A 26,980-nucleotide genomic window follows, 5' to 3' on the forward strand; every position below is an offset into this window, starting at 1 on the left:
TTGACGCTGCGGCTGCTGGGGCTGATGGCTTCCTGCATCCTTCTGGTGCATCACGCCCGGTGGCGGATGCGGGCTCTGCAGTGGGACCTGAAGTTTCAGTGGGCCCAGCATCAGGGCAACTTGTCCGACCACGTCTTGATCTCGGAGGGCACTGCGAGACAACTGCAGTGGTGGCTTACGGACCGCGATTGGGTCAGAGGCAGATCCCTCTCCCTTCCCCAACCGGAGCACGTTGTCGTGATGGACGCGTCCCTCCAGGGCTGGGGAGGCCACTTGGGAGAGGCGGAGATCAGAGGCATCTGGTCTCCGGCAGAGTCCCGGCTCCATATCAACCTGTTGGAGCCACGGGCGATTCGTCTAGCACTGAAGGCATTCCTCCCCTTTGTCAACGGGAGTGTGGTGCAGGTGTTCACAGACAACACCACCGCCATGTGGTACTGCAACAAGCAGGGCGGGGTGGGGTCGTGGACCCTTTGCCAGGAGGCTCTGCGCCTCTGGCAGTGGCTGGAACGTCAGGGCGTGACTTTGACGGTTCAACACCTGGCAGGTTCTCTGAACGCCAGGGCGGACGAACTCAGCCGTCGGTGCTCGATGGATCACGAATGGCGTCTGAACTCGGACGTGGCGCAAGGCCTCTTTCTGCAATGGGGAGAGCCTTGGTTAGATCTATTCGCCACAGAAGAGAACGCGCAATGTCATCAGTTCTGCGCGTTGGAGTTTCCAAGACGGCACTCGCACGGCGACGCCTTTCAGCGCGAGTGGAGTTGCGGTCTGTTATACGCCTTTCCGCCTATACCACTTCTGCCCAGAGTGCTGAAGAAGATCAGGCGCAACCGGGCCCAAGTTATCCTTGTGGCTCCGGACTGGGCTCGAAGGTACTGGTATCCCGAGCTACTCAGCATGTCAGTCGGTCCCCCGATCCGCCTGCCCCTTCAGGAGGACCTTCTGTCGCAGCAGCAGGGGACGGTCCTCCACCCGAACCTGTCCAGTCTCCACCTCCATGCTTGGAGATTGAGCGGCGGCAGTTGAGGCTATTTGACTTGCCTCCTGAAGTCTGTGATGTAATTCTGGCAGCCAGGCGTCCCTCCACAAAGTCGGTATACGCCTGTCGGTGGAACAGATTTGTGGCATGGTGCACAGCAAAGGCTGTGGATCCTCTTTCTGCCCCTCTTTCCGAGGTTCTTCTTTTTCTTCTCTCTCTTGCCCAGCAGGACTCTGCTCTGGGCACTATCAAGGGCTACCTTTCGGCCCTTTCAGCCTTTCTAAGGCTTCCTGATCAGCCTTCTTTGTTCAAGTCCCCAATTGTAACGAGATTCTTGAAGGGCATCACACACATGTATCCACCTGTTCCGTTTGTGATGCCTCAGTGGGACTTGAACCTGGTTCTAACCTTTTTGATGTGTGCTCCCTTTGAGCCCCTTCATTCTTGTCCTCTCCGTCTCCTGACTTTAAAGACGGCTTTCCTGGTTGCCATCACCTCTGCCAGGAGAGTGAGTGAGCTCCAGGCTCTTTCTGTCCAACCTCCTTTCCTGTCCATTCATCCTGACAAGGTGGTTCTAAGGACTAGACCTTCTTTACTGCCCAAAGTAGTTTCTGCTTTTCACATCGGGCAGTCCATCACCCTCCCCTCCTTCTTCCCGCCTCCGCATCCTTCAAAGGATGAAGAGCGGCTCCATCGTCTCGACCCAAAACGTGCGCTTTCATTTTATATGGATCGCACACGCCAGTTCCGGGTGGATGACCAACTGTTTGTTGGCTACGTGGGTGCGAAGAAGGGACGGGCGGTACATAAACGGACCATCTCTCTGTGGGTCGTTCTGTGCATCAAAGCGTGCTACTCTTTGGCTCGGAATGAGCCTCCTGTTGGGCTGAGGGCCCATTCCACTCGGGCCACGGCGGCTACTACTGCCTTGGGCCGGGGAGTCCCCTTGCAGGACATTTGCCAGGCGGCTACGTGGGCCTCGCTGCACACCTTTGCGAGGCACTACTGCCTGGGCAGTCAAGTCCGGAGGGATGGCTTCTTTGGCCGTTCTGTCCTCCAGGACTTTCTGGTGTAGGAATGTATTGGTTCGCAGACCCACAGCCGGGGTTGGTATTGCTGGGGTATCTATTCTAAGGTAAGGAATCTAATACTAACGTGTTTCTTTCAGATGAACAAGTTACTTACCTTCGGTAACGATATATCTGTAAGAAACATTAGTTAATATTAGATTCCTTACCGAACCCACCCATCCTCCCCGTTCTGCGAACTGATACCTAGGGTTAAGGACATCCCTTTCAGGGCCCTAGTTTCAAATGGCACCAGTGTTGGTTCTCACATGGCTCTGCGTGTTCTGGCGCGGAAAAGCTGTGTACAAAGAACTGACGTCAGCGCGCGGAGGCGGCGTCTATATACTCCAGCGACGTCATGACGGAGCACAACGCCGACGACGGACGCGGAGCCGCAGGGGACGCCTGCAGACGACGCCTACCGACGCGCAGGGGTACTGCTACGCAAAAGTTTCCGGATCCAGACTGACGCCTGGGGATATTCTAAGGTAAGGAATCTAATACTAACTAATGTTTCTTACAGATATATCGTTACCGAAGGTAAGTAACTTGTTCATTAGGGGGTGTTGTGCATTGGTATACGTGCATGTGAATCTCAACACAGGAGGATGTACTGGAATTGTAGAGTGGTTGCTTGTAAGGATTGTATGAGGTGCCTTAGTGGTGTGTGTTATGCTTGTCTGTCATCTCAGTCTCTCAATAGGTTAGCATGTTTTAGGTCAGGATTGCTGTCTATTGTTGAAGCTCTGGGTGGGGATGAAGGAGAGGAGACTATATTGAGCAGTGTACATGTCCTGCTCTGAAATAGCAATGGATGCTTCCTGGCTTATTAGAAGTGCTTTGGGGGGGGATACTTGGAAAGTCCTTTTCTTAGAATGGCCTCATTGTTGTGGGCTCGTATTGAGGTGCATTGAAAGAGCTACATATAATACCATAGTACGCAAGTACTAGGTGCTGCAGCTCATGAATGAGGTACACCAGCAGAGGCTGTGTATACACATCCCACTGATGATTGTAACCATCTGATTTTGCTTTATCCTGTTCGTCTGCAGGAGCTTGAACACCAGAGAGGAGCGTTGATGAGTGAAATCCAGGCCGCCAAAAACTCCTGGTTCAGCAAAACCCTGAACTCTATCAAAACAGCCACGACTGCACCGCCTGCATCACCCCCGTTGCAGCCCGTGGCCCAGACCTCGCAACCGGCCAAAGAAAGCACATAGTCTGATGTGGGAATAACAAGAGACAGACACTTGATACACAGTATCACAATTCCGCCCAGGAGCAGCAGAGGTCATCCCATGCTCCTCTATTAGAACTCTCCAAAACTCCTCCTCCATTAAAGTAAGCCGGATTTTAAGCGGTATTCAACAGTGTCTTGGGAAAAGGAGTCACGGCTGTTTCACCTCTGCTCTTGTTCCACTGCCCAGAGGAGCTTCTTCACTGCTGCTTACTGACAACCGACACTTTGTTTTTAACATATTGCTTTATTTTAGAACCTTAGTTCTTATGCCACATGGAAACAATACAAAAAAATGTTTGTAATCAGTTTTTTTTATTGCTATTGACAAATTTATTGTGCATTTAAAAATGTTACTTCATCTGGTTGCCATAGCAGACTTTTGGATAGGAGTTTGAGAGAATCGTGGAGCGACCAAGGCGATGTGTTCATTACAGTAAAGAGGGTGCACTGTCCTTTTGACTGCTTCACTGAATTGAATTCCCTTCCTTACCTTCTGGGCAGCCCACACTCCCCTATTTAAATTGGCACTTTTTAAAAAAGTTTTATTATTCTTGCTCCCAATAAAAGTGATTCTCTAGCTATGTAGATAAAACCTACATCTCCAATGCTTTTGTGACTGACCTCTAGAAATTATATACGTTGAAAAAGTCAGAGGGGCCCACCACACCAGCAGTTTAGAAGCACAGCATTACAACAAAAGAGCACTGACAGAACACAGGCATAAGTTGTGTGACCCAGAGCTCTGTACCACTTGGTGGTTTCTGCGCAGGGAGGTGACTGGCCTATGCCCCCCTTCTACTTACCAAAATGGCTGTAGATGAAAATGAAAGAAGTAGAAGTCTCCTGCAGATTCAGCACAGTGTTGTGAGTGGTCTTGTATAGGGAAAGTATTTCTACAGCCTTGTCCTTTAGCTGTTGATATGGACACTTTCTATGGAGATCTGCATTGAAAGATATTAACACTACACAAAAGTGGTGAATGTAATTGCACAAAAATAATTACCAATGTTGTAAAGCGCACCAGCTAATAGAAGCGCTCTACTCCAACAAAGATGAGGGTGCATTTTCTGTCACAGAGGATAACAGGAATATGAGCACCCCTTTACCTGTGGTACAAGGAAGCTTTATGAGGCTGCAATTCTCCAAATATCAGATCTATTGGAACCATAATCGAGTCCATGCTCTGAGTGGCATATGTCCTAAGTACATGTTCAGTTGTGCCGATTGCTTGTGTAAATTCCGGTTACTTTTTTTCTGTCCTCATGCATGGAATTTGCTAGAGACCCGTCATTGATAAGGTGTGCCACATGTGAAGCTGGGCATTGTGAGTAGCCTCACAGTAGCAGGACTATTTTGGTGTCCATTGGCATTGTGGATCAGATGTAGACGCATTCATGACGGATAACACACAAGCACACTCACCTTCATATAGCCCTAGGACTGATTGGAAGGTCTGTCACTTGGAATGTGTTGCAGTTCTAATACATTGTTAATCCGCCATTGTGCGGCAAATTCACAAGGTCAACACTCACCTATGCTCCCACCAAATGAGCACCCAAACTCCACCTTCCAGAACAGCCACATTCTCACCTCATACTGGAAAATGGAGACAGAATGTTCAGTAAATTCAAGACTGAGGGGTATTGTGTCTTAAAGTGCGAAGGCATCATCTGCGATTTGCTTTGGTCAAGGTGTACTTTAGCGGTGCAGAGAATAATGAGCCAGTCTACCTTTCAACACTGACTCCTATTAAATATTCATACATTGGTGCCCAAAGAGCCAAATGAACAACTTTTGTTTGCAACCGGTAAAGTTCCTTGTGATTAAAAGCTGATCATCGCTGTACAGACCTCTGGAGATGGAGGAATATGGGAAGTGGGAGGGACTAATTTTTTCCGTTCGTCATTTGACCAAACCAGCAAACATTTATTTAAAAAAACAAAAATATATATATGATTCATAAAGTGTAAAATGTTGCTTAAAATAGATGGGATTTAATATTTTTTGTTTTAAAATTATATTTAAATTGTCTAACACGTGTTGCACAGAGATGCTATGGTGACATCATGTTGGTGTGGGGCAGGCGAAGACTGGAGAGGGAAAATGCCCTGTCTCTTGAGATGTAATACCTGGTGAAGAGGGACAAAGCCCTAGACATTAGATTGGAACCTAAAAGCATTAAAGTATCCTGTATAATAAATATATATATATGTTTACTGGTGTCTTTACCATTCATTGTCCCTTAGGTACATTTTGTTAAAGGTGCTACCCTACCACCAAAGATGATGCAGCAATTTGTTGCTCGTAGCACCGAGTTAGCACAATAACCGTTTCTGAAGCCGTGGCCATGTTATGATGGCGATTGGGTAGACCACCAGTGGTACACATCTCATTGCTACCGTGGAGGGCCAGGAGTTGGAAGTGGTGTTGATTCTGCCACATTGAGGGATCATCACATGACAGAATACCGTAATTGAAATCATCCATAAAAGAAGATATTCCTGTTGTGGAACAGCCTTATGTTTCATGTATTTTTAGGTCTCGGCTAGTAACGCGCAAAGCGCGTTCTCGCCAGAGAACTATAGGTGGCGTCTCAGCCGACAACGAGCTGGCATGTGGCTACAAGACCTGGCCGCGCGCGCAGCGTTGTCCCATAGGATAACGCTGCACGCGCGGCCAGGTCTTCTCTCCAGTGGTGCGTGGCCGAAGTGTGCATTCAACGAGCTGCGGGAGAAAATTTGCGTTCCCTTTCAAAATAAAACCTCGGCACCACCACTGCGATCCGCTAACCATCCGCGCTATGCCTGCATGCATCCCTGTGCCCTGCTTCTCTCGGGCCATGCGCTGCCTAGCATCTGTCGAGTATTGGCAGGGAATAAAGGACAGCCAAACTCATTCATGCCGGGAAACCCTTTCACACTGCGAAGCGTTGTTTACTTAGTGTAAATTCAAAAGCACGTCATTTCAAAACACGGCTATCCCTTTACTTCAAGATGTTAATGCCTACCCAAACTTCCATATCCACAACTGTGAGCAAGGCCAAGAGTGCTCCAGCGCTCATAGCTCTTCATTTAAGACCGTGGGACCGCAAGTGGCCGAAAACGTTTATTTTTTAAAATAATTAATACTTGAGATTGAGTGGTGCTGTAGGTGTTGCGAGTTGAGTGGTGATGTAGCCGTAGAGGGTTAAGTGGTGATGTAGGCGTGTATGCCAAGCACATGATCGCCCAGACCCCATACAGGGTGTGGGGGACAAGATGAGAGTCCCAACCATGCTGCTTCCTTGTTCCCCCTACTCCCCATCTTGAGAGATCGCGCTGCTAATTCTGCTCTAAAACGGCACTGTGATTGTTAAAATTCACACTGAGGAATTCGTGCTACTAACATACGGAAGCCGTGCCACAGCAAGAACATGGCATCTAACGCACTGAGCTGCACACACAGGTTGAGTCCCTCTCCTCCAGAACAGTGTGGAGGGCCCACAGGCGGCAGCTTATGCCAGCATCTAGCAGTTTCCTAACTGCTGCATGTTGCCTGTGAGGTCCAAGTACCACCTTCCCAAGTGGGGCCAGAACACAATATCTCTGCGCAGATGCCGGGCCATCATTCGCACAGAAGCAACCCTTGTGCCCACAAAACATAAACCCGCACCGAGTCACCACTGCGAAAACGCCTTCCACACTGGTCGACTGGTGCGAAATCACGCCACAGACCAGTGGGTTGGTGAAATTGTAAACCCTGCATGAGCAATTATTGCAAATCATACAATCCCTAGGTCTGCTAGACACCGAAGCCAAACCCAGTCTGGCCCTGCAAACTGGTCCGTCGGTTCACACATAGTAATCAGACCCTTCAAATGATTGTAAATCCCTCTGCACTCCTCAGCTGTAAATGCAATCTTCAGTTGTAGTAGCCAGCCTCAAAGCGCTCCACTCACCATAACTAAACTGACGCAAGAAAGCGTTCTCCAGGCCCATGAGTCATGACAGCATGATAAAGCAGTCTGAGAAAGTAAGTGCCAGGACCCTGCGGAGTCATTAACAAGCATTTACAATGCAATAGGTGTCGCATTACAAACGTTTGAGCTATTGGTATTGTAAATTACACATTTTTTATTTATGTGTTGGTTTTGGAAATAGCGAAATTAATAGCTTTTCATTTACAATGCCAATACTTTTAACTTTCGCAAATGTGACACTTTTGTAATGCAATATGTGTTGTATTTACGTGACTTAGATGTATTGATATTACTAATAATAATTGATTTAAATTTTTTAAAATAATTAATACTTGAGATTGAGTGGTGCTGTAGGTGTTGCGAGTTGAGTGGTGATGTAGCCGTAGAGGGTTAAGTGGTGATGTAGGCGTTGAAGGTTGAGTGGTGCTGTACGCGGTGGAGATTGAGTGGTGCTGTACGCGGTGGGGATTGAGTGGTGCTGTAGGCGTTGCGGGTTGAGTGGTGATGTAGGCGTTGCGGGTTGAGTGGTGATGTAGGCGTTGCGGGTTGAGTGGTGTTGTACGCAGTGGGGATTGAGTGGCGCTGTAGGCATTGCGGGTTGAGTGTGTAATGTACGCGGTGGGGGTTGAGCGATGCTGTAGGCGTTGGGAGTTGAGCGGTGCTGTACGCGGTGGGGATTGAGTGGTGATGTAGGCGTTGGGGGTTGAGTGGTGCTGTAGGCGGTGCACATTTTCAGCAGGCACACTCCTCCAGCTGTCAGTGCACACTTTCACCAGGCACACACCACTATCCGTCACTGCATGCTTTCACCAGACATACACACCACCAGTTGTCAGTGCACGCTTTTACCGGGCACAAACACCACCAGCCGCCAGTGCACCCTTTCACCGGGCACAAACACCACCAGACATCAGTGCACGCTTCCACCAGGCACACATTACCAAACGTCAGTTCGCGCTTTCACTAGGCACACACACACTACCAGCCGTCCGTGCACGCTTTCACCAGGCACTCACACCACCAGCGGTCAGTGTACGCTTTCACAAGGCACACACACCACCAGCCGTAAGTGCACGCTTCCACCAGGCACGCACACCACCAGCCGGCAGTGCACACTTCCACCAGGCACACACACCACCAGCCATCAGTGCACAATTTCTACAGGCACACACACCAGCAGCCATCAGTGCACACATCATTTGTTAACACATTCACAATTAACTATTGTACTAATCACAGTATGGCGCACTTTACTATTAAATATATTCATCCAAAGCGCAGCATGCCACCATTGCTAGAAAAATAAATACACATTTTTTTGGCCTTCAATTTATAGACTTTTGTTGCAGTTGGTGTTGCAATATTTAGCAATGCCAATAGCTCAAACTTAATTATCCCGAGACCTATTGCATTGTAAATGCATGTTTAAATATATTTTTGCCTTTTGATTTTGGATAACACTAGGGTGTGGGTATTTCAAAGGTTCATAGCTTTTTCCTGCTTGCGTGTCACTGTGGGCTTGCAATGCTTGAAGATCTTACTTCTCAAACTTGCACAGTGCGGCAAACCCTTTACATGGCCATTGTTGACACTGTGCAAGTGAGAGCACAAGAATAGAGGAAGCCACGGTTCTCCTTTATGGGACCTCAACCATTCTCAAGCAAGCATTACCAAATACAATCGGTTTGACCTTGTAGTGTTACATTTTAGTGTGACGTTCTTGTGTCTAGCTTGGGAAAACAATTAGATAATGGACATTCACTCACTGTAGTAATTAAGATACACATGTTCTTGTTTTTTGTTTGTATTCAGCATTTTCTACAGTTTTGCCTTTCATGCGTGAGATGAACGTATGCAGGGTGTCGGGCATCAGCTTTAAATGTAAGGGGGTAGTAATTTTTGTTTTACACCCCCTTTTCCTAGTTGCAGCTGCTTTCCCTCCCCTGTCCTCTCTGTTGTCCTTTGCCTAGAACCCTCTTTCCTAAAGGACATGTCTATATCTTGTGGGAGTCGCTCCCATGAATTGTCCCGTTTTGATAGGTGGAGATTTTTCAGAAGCAGGAGCAGCATGACCAATGAGAGCTGCAGTGCTGAGGCCGCTGTCCAGTTAGTGATGTGTAAGAGGCACACTTGCCAACTGTCCCTTTTTGTAGCGCAGAGGGAGTAAATGTACTAAAATGTCTTGCAACAAAGCACAGCACCCAAAGGTGCTGCATTGTGTTCCATTATAGGGAGCGAGCTGGACGGTGTCCTATCTACAGAGGTGCTACCTTGCTTTGGCCCCAGTGCTAGCACACAATCAGCCTTCCTTCCAGCACCACGCGAACACCTTTGTGCAAGAGTTTGTGTGATGTTTAGCATTTGTTTTGTACTGTAAGAAAACACTTTCATTACAAAATACTATGCTTAGACTAACTTTTAAACTTTATATGTGTGCTGTGCAGTGCAGCACGCATACAAAGCCTTAAAAGAGTGGAGGAATAAAAGCCCTGATAATGCCAATGTCAAAATGGTGTTCATATTTTAGGCAAACCTGGTTATGGTTACTTTTTTTTTTGTAGATAGGGTTTTGCATTGAAAATTATTGGTGGTTTCACAAGAACACCTCATGGGGCGCCCCCTTGACGGTAAGTAATATTAAAGCAGCACTTTGCATTACAAGTTTTATGCTGGGGAGTTAATTTTAAATAAACATTTTGCGCCAATTTGTGTTACTTTTGTAGAGCAACATGTTAGTAAAAACATCCCATTGTGTTATCAGGTAAAACACAAATGATAGTTTTTTATCACTGGAGCTTGTGATAGAGGCAGATATTTGTCCTCCCCTATTTGATCATGTCATTTAAGAAGGATTGACCTCTTCATAACTCCATAGTGGGTTAGAGGCAACTTCAGCCCTTGTTTGAATGGCTTCTTAAATGAAAGAGGCTACTTTCTCTGTTGCCCTTGGATTCCTGTCATTTGGAGGCTTGAGGTTGCTCCCTGAGACCAGGACATTGCTCTCCAGACGAGGTCCAGCTTGCAGAGTCTTGCCTTTGTGTGCGGGGGGCTTCAAAAAAAGCATAATGAGGTATCTATACCATGGCTTCTGTATTTTACAAACAGCGTGTAGTGAGGATTTCTCCCTTACAAAGGAGGTATGGTCCACTTCCATGCTGTTGGCGTTAGCGTCCATAAAGAGACAATCTCCTTCTCCTGGCAGCTGCACTATGTAATTTCGCATTGTTTGGTTGTCTTACAATATGTTAGGCCTAGGAATGTGTTTTAGATTGGACAGATTTGCCTCAAGTTTGATCTCACTTTCCCCCTCTCTTCTTTTCCCTTAGTTCTTATCTTTGTTGGAATTACTCCGCTCTGGGCAAGCTCGACATTGAGGTTTGGAGCTATAGTTTGCGTCCTATTCTATTTGCCTCACTCACTAGGTTTGGGGTTTTTGGAATTGTGTCAGTTATCAGACTTGCATTCTTGCTTTTTTCACATATTATTGTGAAGCAGGATGGTGCTCTTCTGATCGTCTGTTGGTACAGCTAATATCTGACACACATTATTGACCTACAGTGCTTTAATTATAATGTAACAATTTTCAATTTATTATGGGTGTAGTAATACATTCATGTACTAGTACTGCTGGTCCCAAGAACATGATTCAGACAGAATCCTTCCACTCGTGTAGAAAACTCAAATCACTGATGAATCTCCTTGAACACCTAGGGTGGTCAGTAATGATCTGTGCACTAACAGAGGCATTCTCTGTGGACTTTACAAGCCACTTTTCCTGGCAGCCTGCAACCAGCGCATGCAATGCTCTGTCTTCTTGCCACTGGACGGAATAAGTAGAGAACTTGTCCTGGTTGTGTGTAGAATACATTATTACATACACTCTGCCTCCTCTCGCATACTCTTAGATGTATCAGTTGAATACATGCTCTGACAAACCAGAACGGTCTCTATAGAGTACTTATCCTCATGATTGTCAAAAACATTAGGGGCCATATTTCCATCTCTTTGAGTCGGGTTTCATTATTTTTCTAACTCAAACCAGACAAAAGGGTTTCCACTGGGATTTATTATCCAACGCAAATCGAATTTAAGTTGGTTAGTAATGTAAAGTTGGGCAATGCACTGCCTAGCGTTTCTTTGCATCAATGGGTTTGTTCCATGGGTGCTGTTGGGTGTTCCCTTGCAACCACCCCTAGGCTTTGACGCAAACTCCTATCTACAGTGGTTGCGTCTCCTTGGAGCATGCGCAATGAGAAGAAATGTTTTAATTTCCCAACAATGTTTTCCCACTTTGCTTGTGTGCTGCATTGTTCAGTATTCATACAAAGTGGGAAAAGCCTTGAAGCATATATTTTGCACTTGTAGGGACCCATTTCAGTACACAAACTATGTTACAGATGAAGCGGACTCCCTTGCACTATGGTGCAAAGGCGTCTACGTTGGCGTGTGACAGTCTAAAGTGCACCAGCTCAGGGAGAGAGCAGAAGAGTGCCACATCTTAGTAGATATAGTGCTGTTCTGCTTCCTTTCAGGCAATCCAGTGCACCAACTTTACTTACTAGGTTGCACGACTTCTTGATAAATCTGGACCCAGATGCCCATGGCTTGATCCTCAGTCCCTCCCTGGTGAAATCATGGCATATGTATCTTAATAGCTGGTGTGCAGCCCTTGCCCTGGGCTGCTACGCAGCTTGCTCGTCCGCTGACCATATGGGTCACGTATTCTCACTACCAGTCAGCAGTTTATGCAATGAGCCATTCCTCTGTTACCCCAACACTTAAAACTGCTTCTAAGCAAGGCAACCTCAATGTCCAACGCTTAACCTCGAAGGACATCACCACAACAAAGCCTGCCGTTTTGTCCCGTCCTAGAAAGACCCTAAAAAGCAACATCCAAAACTTCCCTGGCCCTGCAAAATCCTCATTGTAATGCAGTGAATGTAATTTTTTAAGCTGGAAATTCGACTGTTATCGGGTGTCTTTTTACCTACCACACTTGTTTTTCTTGTTCTCAGTCGTTCGTGATGGCCATTCGGCCATAGCGTAGAGTCTTGTAAACTGCCACATTTGTTCGCCTTGCTAATCCTGTTTGTCAAGAATGTTTGTGACCAAGGGACCCTGGCTGCCAGTAACAAGTTCAGATGATGGGTTCACTCATGGACAAGTGAAAAAAAGCAAAACAGAATAAAATAGAGTACGCCCAGATCTAGTAAATGTGAAATGTTCAATTTAAGTAAATGCACACAACCGAAAAGGTAAATGAATAATAAATAATTATAATATAATCACAGAGGTGAATTAAATAAACAGTGTCCTTTTAAATGACAAATAATTTTGAATAGCACAGTGTAAATAGTGAGATGACGCAGTGAATTATTGGTGAGACACGGGTGCAGTGCAAGAATACAGAAAATGAAATCAATCAAGATAATAGGCTACAATGGAAATACACTGTACAAGAGAAACAATCAGCTGAAACGTTTAGAATCTTGAGAATAGTGATGCAATCAACTTGGCAGGCCATATTAAAACATTAGTTCGAAGTTTCAACTCCTATGGTTAACTTTACCAGGGTCATCACCAGGAAAAATAAGACATTTAAGAGAAAGTAACATATAAAGAAGTAAGAAAAGAAAAAGACACCAATCACCTAAGTGTGCAAAGAAAAACTAAAAAAAAGAAGAATCAAAATACAGCCAGCCTTCCCAAAAGCTTCAGCTTAACCAGCACTAAAGTTGGTTAAAAGAAGAAATATATATTTCTCAGCCAAAAAGGACCAGGTACACCTATAAACAATACGAAAATGAAGGACAGTTGAACAGACCACCTAAAGAGCCCAAATCCAAAGTGTGAGAGGCACATACATTGATAAGCCTACCAGAAAAAAAGTAAGTGACAAATTTCTTTACAAGTCCACCCGTCGAGGACAGGGATTCACAGATCTGGGAAAACACCACAACAGCCTGTACATTAAACAAAACTCAATCAACAAAGCCAAAATGTTCAAAGGTAAGAATGAAATTCAAAGACTTAGAAAATTGTGGCTGCAGCAACTAGCAGGCCTAACATCACTGTAACGTGCTATCTAAGGATGCACACCAGCAAAACAGACAGAACTCCAATAGCCAACTACTTATGAGAAAACGTTGAGTAACCCAAAAAGGAACAATTAAAGTGGTAGCCTGCCCAGTAGCATAGCTAGGGGGTGGAAGGCGGTCCGCCCTGAGCAGCACTGGTTTTAGGGTCTATGGGAGTCGTGTCTGTCGACTAACACCATCCCCCCAGCCCCAAGAACAGGACGTCTGTCTGCTGCCGCCACACCCCCCTTCCACGCTCTTACCTGCAACCGGGCAGAAAACTTAAGGGCCACCCCACGTGGCAGTATGTCTAGCTATGCCACTGAGCCTGCCTGGGAAGAATGCTGCTCGTGGGCTGTGAAAGGTTAGAACTCAACGGAGGATAGATCTACATGAAAAATTGTGTATACAGGAATGCTGCAGCAAGGAGATGCATGGGTCAGCCAGGGTATAAGACCCAAGGGTGTGCTGACCACCCACGAGGTATCACGGCATGTGAGGAGCCTAAAGAAATATATGCGCATGTGAGACATCATGCACTGTCTGAGAAGTTGGCCTGGCATATGCTGTCCACTATTCTAGTGGGCACATTGCACCACTCCAAACGACCCTTATTAATGATAGGTTTAAAGACCGCCTTTATTGAAAGCTATCCTAGTGGTAGCTATGGAGAGCAGCCTCCAGGCTAAGTTTTGAAGGAGTGTAAAGCAGCTTGGTTTACCATATTATAACCTCTTGAATGTCTAAATGAAAGGAGAACCACACAAGGTATATATATATAAAATATATGTATTTATTTCAAAACACTCTCTAGTAATCTCTTCATGAGATTACAGAGCAAAGTACACCATTTAAATGCAATAGAACTTCAGTAAATAGCACAATATACTCTGGGCCCCAGAGGGGGACCAAACCATATATTAAGAAAGTGGTATAAGAAACACAACTTGACTAGACACAAGGTCTAGACCCTGTAGAATTGCTGGTACCACAAGGAACCACCCAAGGTAGTGACACCGGGGAACCACGTGGGTCGCGTGCAGTGTCAGAACACAGCCGCGGGACGCCGTTAGCTTCTATGGGGAAAGTCGTGGTTGGAATTTTAAAGAGTAAGGACACTTAGGAGAGGACTTTGAGCAAACCCTTTTTGACTTAAGGGGTTCTAGGCCCAGGGGAGCACCGGAGTATTCGAGTTACCTCACCCAGGGAAGCTGTGCGCATAGGTGTCTTTTGGTCTCGGGAATGGTCGTTGATTTCACTGGCGATCTGCTGCAAAGTGCTGCTGCCGTCGAGAAGAAAAGTGGCTGGGGTAATCCAAGCCTGGAGCGAAGATGTGAGGAACCTGAAAGCAGAGGGGGCAGAGTCTGGGTCACTTGCCGGTGACCAGAGGGACAATAGATGAATGCCCACCGATGTTTGGTGATTCAGGTGAAGCTTGACTCTGCAGCCACAAGGGCCAGGAGGCATCAATGGCGACCAGGAGCTGGATTCGAGCTGTCCCACGAAGGATGTCGAGTGCTGCGGTGTCGGTGCCCGGATTGGACCCAACAAGCCTTGGCAACAGCAACCCATGCAGGAAGAGGAAAGATGCTTGGGTGTGGACCAGCAAGGTCCAGGGGGCTCACCAAGTGGTGAAGAGTCAGGGCACGTCTGGAGCAACCAGGGAAGCCCAAGGAAAGTCAAAGTTGCCTTCTCAGGGACCCACCAGTCAACGGACCAGGGATCGCGAAGGTACCTTGAGCGAAAACACAAAGAGCCGGCTCACGGAACACTCTTGGATTGTGGGCCAGCAATCTTCTTTGGGAAAGGGAAAGGGTCTGGGCTACAAGTAATCCAGTGCACAGTCTCAAGGGACGTCAAGAAGCTGATGCACTTGCAAATGTGCACTGTGTCCAAGGGGGTCCGGTTCCATAAGGGCTGCTGGTCTCAGCTTAGCTGAGGACTCAGGGCAGCCCTGGGGAAGTCTAGAAATCCACCTCCTGTGTTGCAAATACTTCGGAGTCCGGCAGGAACTTCGAAGATACAAACCGGTCAGATGCGTCTTTGGTGCCTGCCAAACAAGGAAGTAACTCCTTTACTCCAAGGGAGATTCTTCAGTCATCCAGCGTCGTGCAGATGATCAAAGTTCCAGAATTCAGTATCAGAGTTTTGTCCAGGTGTAATCTAAAGTCCTGTAGTCAGGGGTTCCTATCTTATACCCCAGGAAGGGGTTGGACAAACTCTGGGGACCCACCTATGGGAGGGTTTGGAAAGAGGGGTGGCTACACCCATTTCCTTTGTCCAGATTCGCTCCAGAGGAGGGGCTGGTAGCCCCTGCAACCGATTTGAACTAGGCTATGCACAGGGACACCAAATGTGCCCCCAGCGCAGACTTCAAAGCACTCTTGGAGTGCACCCACCCAGCCCCAATACACTAAAGCCTGTCTGGGAGGTGGGGACACCTCCCTGTGACAGGAAACCTATTATCCAGGCCTCCCCTGCGGGAGTTTCGTCCAGCAGCAGGAGGCCAGACTCATGTCTCTGGCTGTGGCATCCATTTTGTGATGCCAGGGTTCTTTTAAACTGGTACAGAGTGTACCGGTGTGTACATGTCTCTCCCTCTAAAGTGTGGAATCATCCCCTCCGCCAGAACTTGTTGGAAGGTATGATTCCAAAGTGTTTGACACCAAACACAACATGTTTCCTTGCTGCCATTTCAAAGTTAGCATTTACCACGAGGTTATAATACACTTAAGAGTATATTGTCTGGATGTATCACAGAACAGCCCCAGAGAATAGATTCCGAAGGCTGCAGAGGGGCCCTGCTCATGCATGGGCACCCTCTCACACAAAACCCAGCTCCCTGCCTTCAGGATTGATAAGGCCTGCCATAGGGGTGACTGATAGGTTTATATATGTAGTGATATAAGGTACATCTAGGGAACCTATATCTAAGTAAGGGGTGCATACACATCACCTTACACAGGCTGCTGTAGCAGACCAGTGGTGTCATTTTGGCAGGCTCCCCAGGGGGACATAATGCATGGTTCAGCCCCTGGTAGGCCTCTGGAGTACCTATGCCTTTGGTACCTAGGGTACCATATACTAGGGACTCATACGGGTAGTCCAGTAACCAAACTGGATTGTACCTAAAGTTCTTGGAATCATTTTAGAAGAGGAAGCAGATAGGCTGGGACCTTGAAAAGCAGGATCCCAGCCAAACTAAGTCAAAAACCATCAAAACACCAGGAAAAAAAGTGGGGGCAACTATGCAGTCAGATTCCACCTTCCTACACACTACTAGGGTCGTAGGGAATTACAAAGAGAAACTGGGAAGTCCTCAATCTACTCAGAAAAAAAAGAGCCAGAACAAGCATTTGCAATGTATCAGGTCTCACATTTACGAGAGTTTAAGCTACTGGCATTGTAAATGACAATGCCTTTTATTTATGTTTACAAACCAACATATACACAAAAGGCATTGTCATTTACAATGCCAATAGCTCAAGCTCTCACAAATGCGAGTCTTATTGCATTGCAAATGCTTCTTTTTTAGGTCGAGCCTGTCAATGCGCTTGCGCATTGAGCTTGCGAGAGATATTGGGGCTTAACCTGAGCTTAACCATCGGGTGATTTGATAATGTGCCCGTGAAAAGCAAGCTCAATGCGCAAGCGCATTGACCTAAAAAGCGCGTGCACATCAAAGCCACCAGCCTCCCTCCCACAGGCATCCCCCAGCGTGCGATGTGCCTCAGGCATTTCTCCTCCCCTAATTTATTCACTGCCCACGGCTCTCACTTTGGCGGCCGCCAGGCCGTCTCTTGCCTCACGCTTATCACACCCCCCCCCCCTTCTCTCTAGCACGCTATGCGCTTGCGCATTGAGCTTGTTTCTACATGGAAGACTTCGCATCCGACTAAATAAATCTCTTGGTGCCTGCTGCCCTTACGTAAGCAGGAAACTCCTGATTAAAATTATAGCTAGCCCCAATGCTGATCTGACTACTCGTGCCCAGTGTCTGCTCAGCCTTTGTACTGTGTGGATTCTACATGCAATACATTTTCAGAACCCAGAGATTCACCCAATCATTTATTCACTGGATCTGTGCCTTTGACCCTGCACTGTAATCTGGTGTTTGGCTTTGTGCTATACAAATACCACATACCCGCATTGAGCTGTTTGCTAATCTCAAGTAAATTGTTTTTATTCTACTTTGAGGGACGTAAAAGCGAAACCGCATGATATCTGGCTATTACCTCTGTGAAAATGACCTCATTGTTTAAGTAAAAAAACACAAGATTGCTCGACTAGAAATGTTTTTTTTATTTTGCAGTTAAAAGTAAGATTTGAGAAAAAAACCGAAAAACGCAAGAGCAACTATTATTTTGCAGCGCGGCGCCAATGCTTGTTTTTATTATTACTGAGGTTTTTTAAAGCGTGTTCCAGCTCTCCTTCAGCGCCTCTTCTCCACCCCCTTCCCTGCTGCTATTTTACACCAGGTTTTTACTCTGCCTTCAATTATGGCTTTGTTTCCTTCTCTTCAGACAGCTTCTCACAGCTTTGATGTTCTCAGTGGGCTGTGTCTCGACATTTGGCTAACTCCAGCTTGTCTTGTTTGTAAAGCAATCCTGCATAGCCATTTGTTTGCAGGATACACGTAATTGGCTGTAATAAGCAAACCTTAGCGAGTGTATCAGAAGGAATTATTTTGAGGCAGAAATTCCTTTTAACAATTATTTATAATAAGGGCAGATTAGAACTGCAGGTTAGTATCTCACAACATCCTTGGAAAAAAAATATCTTCTAATGTATGGGACTTTTTAAGTCTCTGCTTTGGGGAGGGCCAGAGCTTCAACAACGTAGGTGCAGAATACAGAACCAGTTGTACAGCACCTCCTAGTGCCCACATTTCTCACAGCCTTAGTTTATTCATTTCGGAAGTGAAAATTACCCCAATATCCCTCCCGCTCTGGCTATCTCTCTCTCTCCCCCTCTCTTTCTCACTCTTTCCCTTTTTTTCCTCTCCTCTCTCTTTCTCCCTCTCTATCTCTTTCTCTCTCTCCCCTCTATCTCTTTCTCTCCTCCCTCTCTATCTCTCTCCTTTCTCTTTCTGTCTCTCCCGCGCTCTCTTGCTCTCTCTCTCACTCTTTCACTCTCTCCTCTATTTCTATCTTTCTCTGTCTCTTTTCGAAACCTCTCTAGCTCTTTCTCTCAGTCCCTCTCCCTCTCTTTATCACTCTTCCCTCTCACACTCCACTCTGTGCCACGTAATAACGCGCCACGTAGTTACACTCTACTCTATACTACATAAATACACCACACATAATACCACCTCTACTACCACTCTAACTCTAACTCTACTCTACCTCTATTCTACCCCTCTACCTCTCGTCTACACCTCTACCTCTACTATACCTCTCTACCCCTCTTCTACCCCTATGCACCTCTTTTACCCCTTTACTACCCCTCTTTTACCCCACTACCTCCCCTCTACCACTCTTCTACCCCTCTACTCTACCTATCTACCCCTCTACTACCCCTCTTCTACACCTCTACCACCCATCTACTACCCCTCTACCTCACCTCTCTACCCCTCTACCATACTACCCCTCTACCATACTACCCCTCTACTACACCTCTATTACCCCTCTACTACCGCTCTACCCCTCTACTACGCCTCTACCTCCCCTTTACCTCTCTTCTACTCCTCTATCCATCCATCCCCCCACTACATCCATCCATCCCCCCACTCCATTCATCCATCTACCCCCACTCCATCCATCCATCCCCCACTCCATCCATCCATCCCACTCCATCCATCCCCCCACTCCATCCATCCATCCCACTCCATCCATCCATCCATCCCCCCACTCCATCCATCCCCCTACTCCATCCATCCATCCCCCTACTCCATCCATCCATCCATCCCCCCACTCCATCCATCCATCCCCGCACTCCATCCATCCATCCATCCCCGGACTCCATCCATCCATCCATTCCCCCGACTCCATCTATCCCTCCCTCTCCCCTCCCTCCATCCCTCCCCCGCCCCACACTCCATCCCTCGCCCACACTCCATCCCTCGCCCCCACTCCATCCCTCACCCACACTCCATCCCTCCCCCTCTTGCCCTGGCTCTATCTCTCACCCTCCCTCTATATATCTTTCACCCTCCCTCTATCTATCTATCTATCGCCCTCACTATCCATCGCATCACCACAGCATCACTCAGGGGCACCACAACATCACTATGCCCTACCACAGCATCACTGAACGCCACAGCATCACTGAACGCTACAGCATCACTTGTCGCCGCCACAACATCATTCAGAGCCACCACAGCATCAATCTGTGCAACCATTCAACAACTGATTCAAATATGTTCTCTCAATGTTTTAAACTTTATTACAAATGTCACAAACATTTTTTAATATTTCACTTCTGTTTTTGTATTTATCACAATAAAATACACTAAACATAATCTTCCAAAAAGTTATTTGCAAAAGTTTAAGCTATTGCCATTATAAATTACAATAACTTTGATTTAAGTATCAATTATTGAAAAAAATACAACCCATTGTTATTTTTAATATTAATACATCTAAGTCATGTAAATACAACACATCTTGCATTACAAATGCTATAGGTGTCACGTTTGCAAAAGTTAACACTTGGCATTGTAAATGACAAAGTATTAATTTCGCTATTTTCAAAACAAAAACATAAAAAATTTGCCATTTACAATACTAATACCTCTAACTTTACTAATGCGAGACCTATTGCATTGCAAATGCGTGTTTATATATCAGTGCGGTGCAGTCTTTTCAGTAAGAGACTTCGAAATGCATATCCTGTTCTTTATTTGCACGGGGCTGGTAGTTAGGTGCACAAAACGATTCTACACTAACAAGCTGTTGTAAATGAAGTAGTGAGACTAATAAAGGAATATAAGGGCATTTATTATGCACTACAGAGAATAACTGGTGTTCCCATCAGAAAGCAGGGAGCTAACTGACCAGAGAGAACACAGCAGAGAATGACATCAGGAACATGGAATGTAAGACTTAAAGAGATACAACAAGACTTAAGTATAGAGAATACAACATATCCTCTTCCCTTCGCATAAAAAAAAACAAAATAACAAAAAAACAAAATAGTAAGCACATGCTCTCCATTACACAGACAAACCTCACTCACAAACAAAATCATGTAAGTAACTCGGAGGTCTTCTCACTCTCTGACCTCTACCAGCACGAATCCCATTGTTTGACTCCAACCCGCGGTTAGACGGAGACAAATCAACCCCACACTCAGCCTTCTTATACAGTGCCACACGCCTCATATTCCAACTCTCTCCGTTAAATAAAGTCACAAACCTTTTATGGACAGACTTGACCTTAAATGGTCCCCTGAACTTCGTCAACCCAATGCCAACTCGTCCAGGTTTTACTTTCACCCAATCATTCACTGCAAAATTACACCTTCCGGCCGGTTCATTCACATTATCAGGGCCTACAGGAACGCCAGCGTCCAGATACTCTTTCATCCATGCAGCGACAAGTTTGGTACCAGCTGAACGCCCCCTCATGACACTGAAAGGAACTTTCCCGGTCACACCATTTTCAGTAGTTCTATAGGCCCAAACCAGGTCATTAACCAATCCTCTCACATTCATCCTAGAAGAAATGGCCATCTGAATCGCACCTTTAACCATCCGGTTCGCCCTCTCAACTATTCCATTCCCCTGGGGGTTGTAAAGTGAGGTCCTTGAATGTGCAATACCACATTTTCCCAAAAAATTGGCCATCTCCAGAGAAGTCAATTGCGTCCCATTATCAGTGATAATTCTCGTTGGAAATCCTTCCTCTCTGAAAATGTCACTCAACATGGTAATAGTGCTGCTCGTAGTGATCTCCTTCGTAAATTTAACTACCAACCACTTTGAAGAAACATCAACAACCACTAAACCAAACCTCATGTCTTGACTCAACTGATAAAACGGACCAATGAAATCAAGACATATGGTGTGCCAAGGACACCCTGGGTCTACTATTGTGCCACAACCAGAATGACTACCAACTTTAAGCCTCTTCTCGCTCTCCACACAGTCTGTACATCTTTCCACCCACTGAGAAATCTCCAAGTCCATTCCGGGCCACCAGAAGTTCTCCCTAACTCTCCTCTTAGTGAGGGACTGTCCTAGGTGACCCTCGTGAGCTAACTTAAATAAAGTAAACCTCACCTCCTGTGGAGGAATAAACTTATCTTCCATTAAAATCATGAAACCTTCTTTGTCCAAGACAGATAACTGTTCCAGGACTTTCAAATATGGACAAAGAGCAGGGGATAAGCAACTCTCTCTCCTTGGACCCTTCACAATTAGGTCTTTCACCTCTCTCAACACCTCGTCCTTAGCCATGGAGGTATTCCACCAACTCTTACTAATTGCTCCAGCACACATATCCACTACCTCATCCACAGCAGCCACAGACCCTTCTGAATTGAGTGATTCCACCCCCAACTGGTCTACTATCTCCCAAGGTAGTGGAAGTCTAGAGAGACCATCAGCTTGGCAGTTCCTCCAACCCGGAATATACTCAACAGTGTACAAATACTCCTGAATTCTCGCAGCCAGCCTAGCTAACCTCGCAGAACCCTTGCCAGCCCCGCCAGGTGATAGAATTTTAACTAAGGGTTTGTGATCCGTCAACAACGTAAACTTGAACCCCCACAAATACATTCTGTAATACTCGCAACCCCACGCTGCAGCTAGAGCCTCCCGCTCAATTATAGAATAATTCCTCTCTGCCGTTGTGAGCGTTCTCGATGCAAATGCTACAGTCTTGAGTCCAGACTCATGTACTTGAGCTAATACTGCACCGACACCCACAGCACTCGCATCCACTGTCAAAACTGACTTACGGTTGGTATCAAACGGTGTTAAGATACCTGCTTCACAAATTTCTGCTTTGAGCTTTTTAAAACACTCTTCTTGTTCCACACCCCACACAAACTTGCATCCTTTCCTCAACAACACCTTAATCTTTTCAGTTTTCCCTGCAAAATCTCTTACGAACTTAGCATAGTACTCAATGAGGCCAAGAAAAGACCCCAACTGGTCTTTATCAAACGGAGCTGGTGCATTCCTGATAGACTCTAATAAATCTCTCTTGGGTTTAACCCCGTCAACAGACAGAGTATATCCAAGGTACTCGACTTCCTCCACCGCAAATTTACATTTCTCTTTCTTTAGAGTCAAACCAGCTTGTTCCATCCTCTCCAAAACAGTTTTCAAAATCAAATTGTGTTCTTCAACAGTCTCACCAAATATCAAAACATCATCCTGGAAATACACTACATTGTTCACACCCTTTAGTACAGCCCCCATCATTCGTTGAAATACTCCAGCTGCAGAGGCAAGTCCGAAAGGCATACGTGTGAATTGATATATTCCCTCAGTTGTTATGAAAGCTGTCAATGCCTTGGAGTCTTGATGTAACTTAATTTGGTGATAAGCGCAGCGGAGATCCAGCTTAGAAAAGTACTTTCCTCCTTTTAGTGACAAAACCAACTCATTGATATTCGGTAATGGGAAGTTGTCCACTACAATGTTTTGGTTCAGGGTGCGAAGGTCCACACAAAAACGGAATTTTCCGTCAGATTTGGTCGTGATGACCACGGGAGAAATCCAGGGTGACGTTTCGATCGGTTCTATCACCCCCTGGTCTAGCATCTCCTTCAACATCTTCTTCACTTCCTCACGTGCAATAAATGGAACCTTCCTCACCCTGTGTTGCATAGGTACAGCATCATCACGCAGTACAATCTTATGAACATAACCTCTCAACTCCCCAATGTGTTCGTCAAACAAACCATTCATCCCTTCAACAATTGACTCAGTGGTTATACTATCTACAACCATCACCTGTTGTACAGCCCTAGGGTTGATGACTATACCGAGGTCATACTGTTGCCCCCACCTCAAAATCGCAGGACCCGATTTGGCTACATACACCTTTCCTTTTGCGGAACGGTCCTTAAATGATATTTCACATACCATATATCCGATCAGTTCTATACTTTCTCCCTGATAACCACAGGGACTAATGTCACTAGCCAATAATTGCACATCTTTCCAATTTTCCAAGTACATATCTTTGGGGATAATAGTCCACAATGACCCCGGATCGACCATCAACTGGATCTCTTTTTGATCAATAAGGAATTGGGCTTTAGGCCTCTGCCTTCTACCAGGTTCACCTTCGCTCACACCATCCTCACCCAAACACAATATTTTGTTGGCACCCTCAATGCCAACAGCGTCTCTCACTACTTCTCTGTTTTCCACAACAGCCACTTTATCAGCATTTGTACCCCTACACATCTTAAAGAAATTACCTTTCCTCCCACACTTTCTACACACTTTGTCAATAGCAAAGCATCTCTTGGAATCAGAGGTATGAAAAGTACTCCCACACCTACTGCACATCCTCCCTTGGAATCTATTCCTGTTGTTGCTTGAAAACACATTGTTAAATCTCCTAGGACCTCTCTCCCCCGACTCCACACTTTTCTTGTTCACAGCAGCAACTTCATCTTGTTCAACACAAGAAACTCCATTCCCTTGCCCGTTCTCCTTTACATTATCCTTTCTTTCCATCTCTCTCATACATGCGTTCGATTCCTCAACTACTTTCGCTATGTCGATAGCCATTTGCAAGGTAGGGTTTTTTGCAGCCCACAGTTTTTCCTGCATTTTTTTATTCCTGCATTGTACTATTAGCTGATCCCGTATCATTTCGTCTCTTATTTCTCCGAAATTACATTTAATGGACAGCTCGCGTAATCTAGCCACAAATTGGTCTACTGATTCGTCAGTTCTTTGAGGTTGGTTGTAGAATTTGTGTCTCGCCATGACGATATTTACTTCCTTTGCATACTGTTTCTTCATTCGCGCCTTTGCTTCTGTGTAAACATTGGTTATTGCTCTTCCATCTTGGTTTAATCCCACTGGAAGATATTTAAAAGAGTGTTGTCCTTCTTTCCCTAAAGCACTTAACAAAAGGGCTTTTTTTCTAGTTGCACTGAAATCCTTCCCATCAAGTGCTTCTATATAGTTTTCGAAAATGTCTATCCATTCATCCCACTCAATGGGTGGATCTCCAGTTGTTTGTAGGAACATAGGAGGTACAATAACATTAAGATTTTCCATCTTAAAAAAAAATTATTTTTCTTTCCTTTTTCTATCACCTATATTTTAATTTTCTTTTCTTTTTTCTATCGCCTATATTATAGTGTAGGCGCCACTTCTTCCTATACACAGGTGGTCTGTATTCTTAGATGTGGACACTCCTCTAAATGAAGTACTGTAGGTTCACTATACCAGGTTACCAGAATACTCTTCACAATGTCCCAATCTTTCACCTCAAGTAGACAGTGTACTTTATTGCCACATCACACATTAAATAAATAAGGCAAGTAGTTTTATTCAAAAGTTCGCTGTTAATTGCGCCAGATACTGCTTACTGTTGAAGTCACTTTGGCCTTGTTAAGTATGCCGTTCCTATTCAATTGCACCAAATACAGCTTACCGTGCCAGCTAGATACAGCTTACCGTGCCAGTCACTTTATTTTTTATAAGTATGCTGTTACTGCTCCCACGCGCAGTATTTCTTCCACGACGTGTTACCGCTCCAACATGCAGTATTTCCTTCACAACGCGTTACTGGGGTTGGCTAGTAACAAGAGTTAAACACAAGATGGCGTCCCCGTAGCGTCATTACCTCACCTCCGCCTGACGCTGGTGCGCTGTACACTCTCCCTTCCTGTGTGACGTCAAGGAGTGCAGATGGCTCCGTTCGGACACTCGGATGGAGAGTTCCAGAGTAAGTATTCTTTTTTTTTTTTACTCTGCACGCGCAGAACTTCAAAAAAATGCTGGGTAATTTAAAAGATGCAGCGAGTTGTTAAAGTGTTCTCCTCTTTGACTAGAAGTGCAAGTTAACTCAAACGAAGTGTGGGTATCAACATTGATTTTCAACAACACAATCGTGATCGGCTTGGTTATTTTTAAAATATTGATACGGTTACTTAAACAGGCACCAATCTCCCTTATTTTTAAGTAGCATTGAAGTACCCATGAAACGAAAAGTCTCTCAAACTCACCGCATGTTTGAGCAAGGTGTCGACTTCAAGATTGATTTCATTTTCTTTTCTGCAGTTCTTTGATTGGTCAAATGAGTGCGCTTATACTTGAAGCTGCTACACTTTTACTGGAGGTATCTTAATCTTTTAAGTGGTTTTCTTCAGATTTGTTTCTTGGTAATTTTCTTCACTTTCCAATTTCTGTCAACATGACATTTTCTCTTCTAGTCGAATTCTCTTGGAGATGCAAAATTTTACCAAGTAGTTGTTTGCGTGGTTCTTCTCTCACCAGTGGAGTTCCTCTCCCTCTGTAGTTGTTTAGCTCTCTCTGCTCATCGTCGCCATGTGTTGTAAATGAAGTAGTGAGACTAATAAAGGAATATAAGGGCATTCATTATGCACTACAGAGAATAACTGGTGTTCCCATCAGAAAGCAGGGAGCTAACTGACCAGAGAGAACACAGCAGAGAATGACATCAGGAACATGGAATGTAAGACTTAAAGAGATACAACAAGACTTAAGTATAGAGAATACAACACAAGCATTCTGCAATTTCTTTTTTTTTGCAGACTGTATCTTTCTATCTAAATAGTATATGCACTACTTTTCGACTGGTAGTTGTTTTTTTAATGACCCAAGTATAGCCCAGTTCTTCTGCAACCAATCAACTGACAGATTTTTGTCTGTGAGGCAGCAATTATTTTCGGAATTACAAGTTCATCTACTCTTTGACCGAAAGAGCCTGTGAAGCGTCTAATTGATTTTTAACAACAGAAACTCCGACTCTTCCTGGAGATAAGTGCTAAGAAACAAAAGACAGACACTTCTGGACGAAATAATACCAGCCTACTGAGAGCAGAGTTTTCAAATTCAGCATTGCGTGCTAGCTGTGGCATCTGGCATTAAAACACAGAGATAACACAAAGAGGCCAACATTGTCAAAGCAGCGTCCCACCAGTGGTGCAAGCAAAGCGGGCATTGTTGCAAGAAAGCATGTCGTGCCTGCAGGAGGGGAAGCTCATTAAAGAAAATAATGCTCACACGCTGTAAATAAAACATACCGTGTAACAACGGAAGTAAAAGGGCCAGTCCTCATGGGAGGTTACAAATGAAGACAAAGTGGTAATAAGGAGGGACTAACAAGCCTATTAACCCCTCTCCTGCTGATGACGGAACCGCTCCGTCATCAGCTGCGGTGGCGCTGTGCCGATGACGGAGCAGTTCCGTCATGGCCCGCCCGACGCTCCTGCGCGGCGCAAATTCCGTACTTGCGCTGAGCGTTCCATTGAGCGGGCGGGGCCATGACGGAACCGCTCCGTCATAAGCACAGCGCAACCGACGCTGGTGACGGAGCGGTTTCGTCACCAGCATGCGCCCGCCGCATTTCCGCCCCGCCCTCTTAGCACTGCGTCGGAATAGCCGCCGCAGTAAAGGGGTTAATGAATCCTAAGCCAGCATTTACCAATGACACAAACCAATTAAAAATATGGGCGGAGTTACAAGTCCTTACCTAAATAAAGCCTGTCTCGCAT

General features: G+C 45.6%; 1 protein-coding gene across 3 annotated transcripts in view; it reads left to right on the forward strand.

Moving 5' to 3' along the window:
• LOC147660681 (rab GTPase-activating protein 1-like) overlaps positions 1-5,503 on the forward strand; it is a 225,995-nt gene extending 220,492 nt beyond the window's left edge. For 2 of the 3 annotated variants that reach the window (XM_086951531.1, XM_086951533.1), the window contains one exon: positions 3,102-5,503. In XM_086951531.1, the coding sequence (XP_086807657.1) occupies positions 3,102-3,269 (168 nt within the window). In that variant the 3' untranslated portion in view covers positions 3,270-5,503. The remainder of the gene's footprint in view (positions 1-3,101) is intronic. The other variant, XM_086951532.1, reaches the window with a different exon arrangement.
• The last annotated feature ends 21,477 nt before the right edge of the window (positions 5,504-26,980 follow it).

The sequence above is a fragment of the Lissotriton vulgaris genome, unplaced genomic scaffold (assembly GCF_964263255.1).
Source record: "Lissotriton vulgaris unplaced genomic scaffold, aLisVul1.2 SCAFFOLD_763, whole genome shotgun sequence".
NCBI lineage: Eukaryota > Metazoa > Chordata > Amphibia > Caudata > Salamandridae > Lissotriton > Lissotriton vulgaris.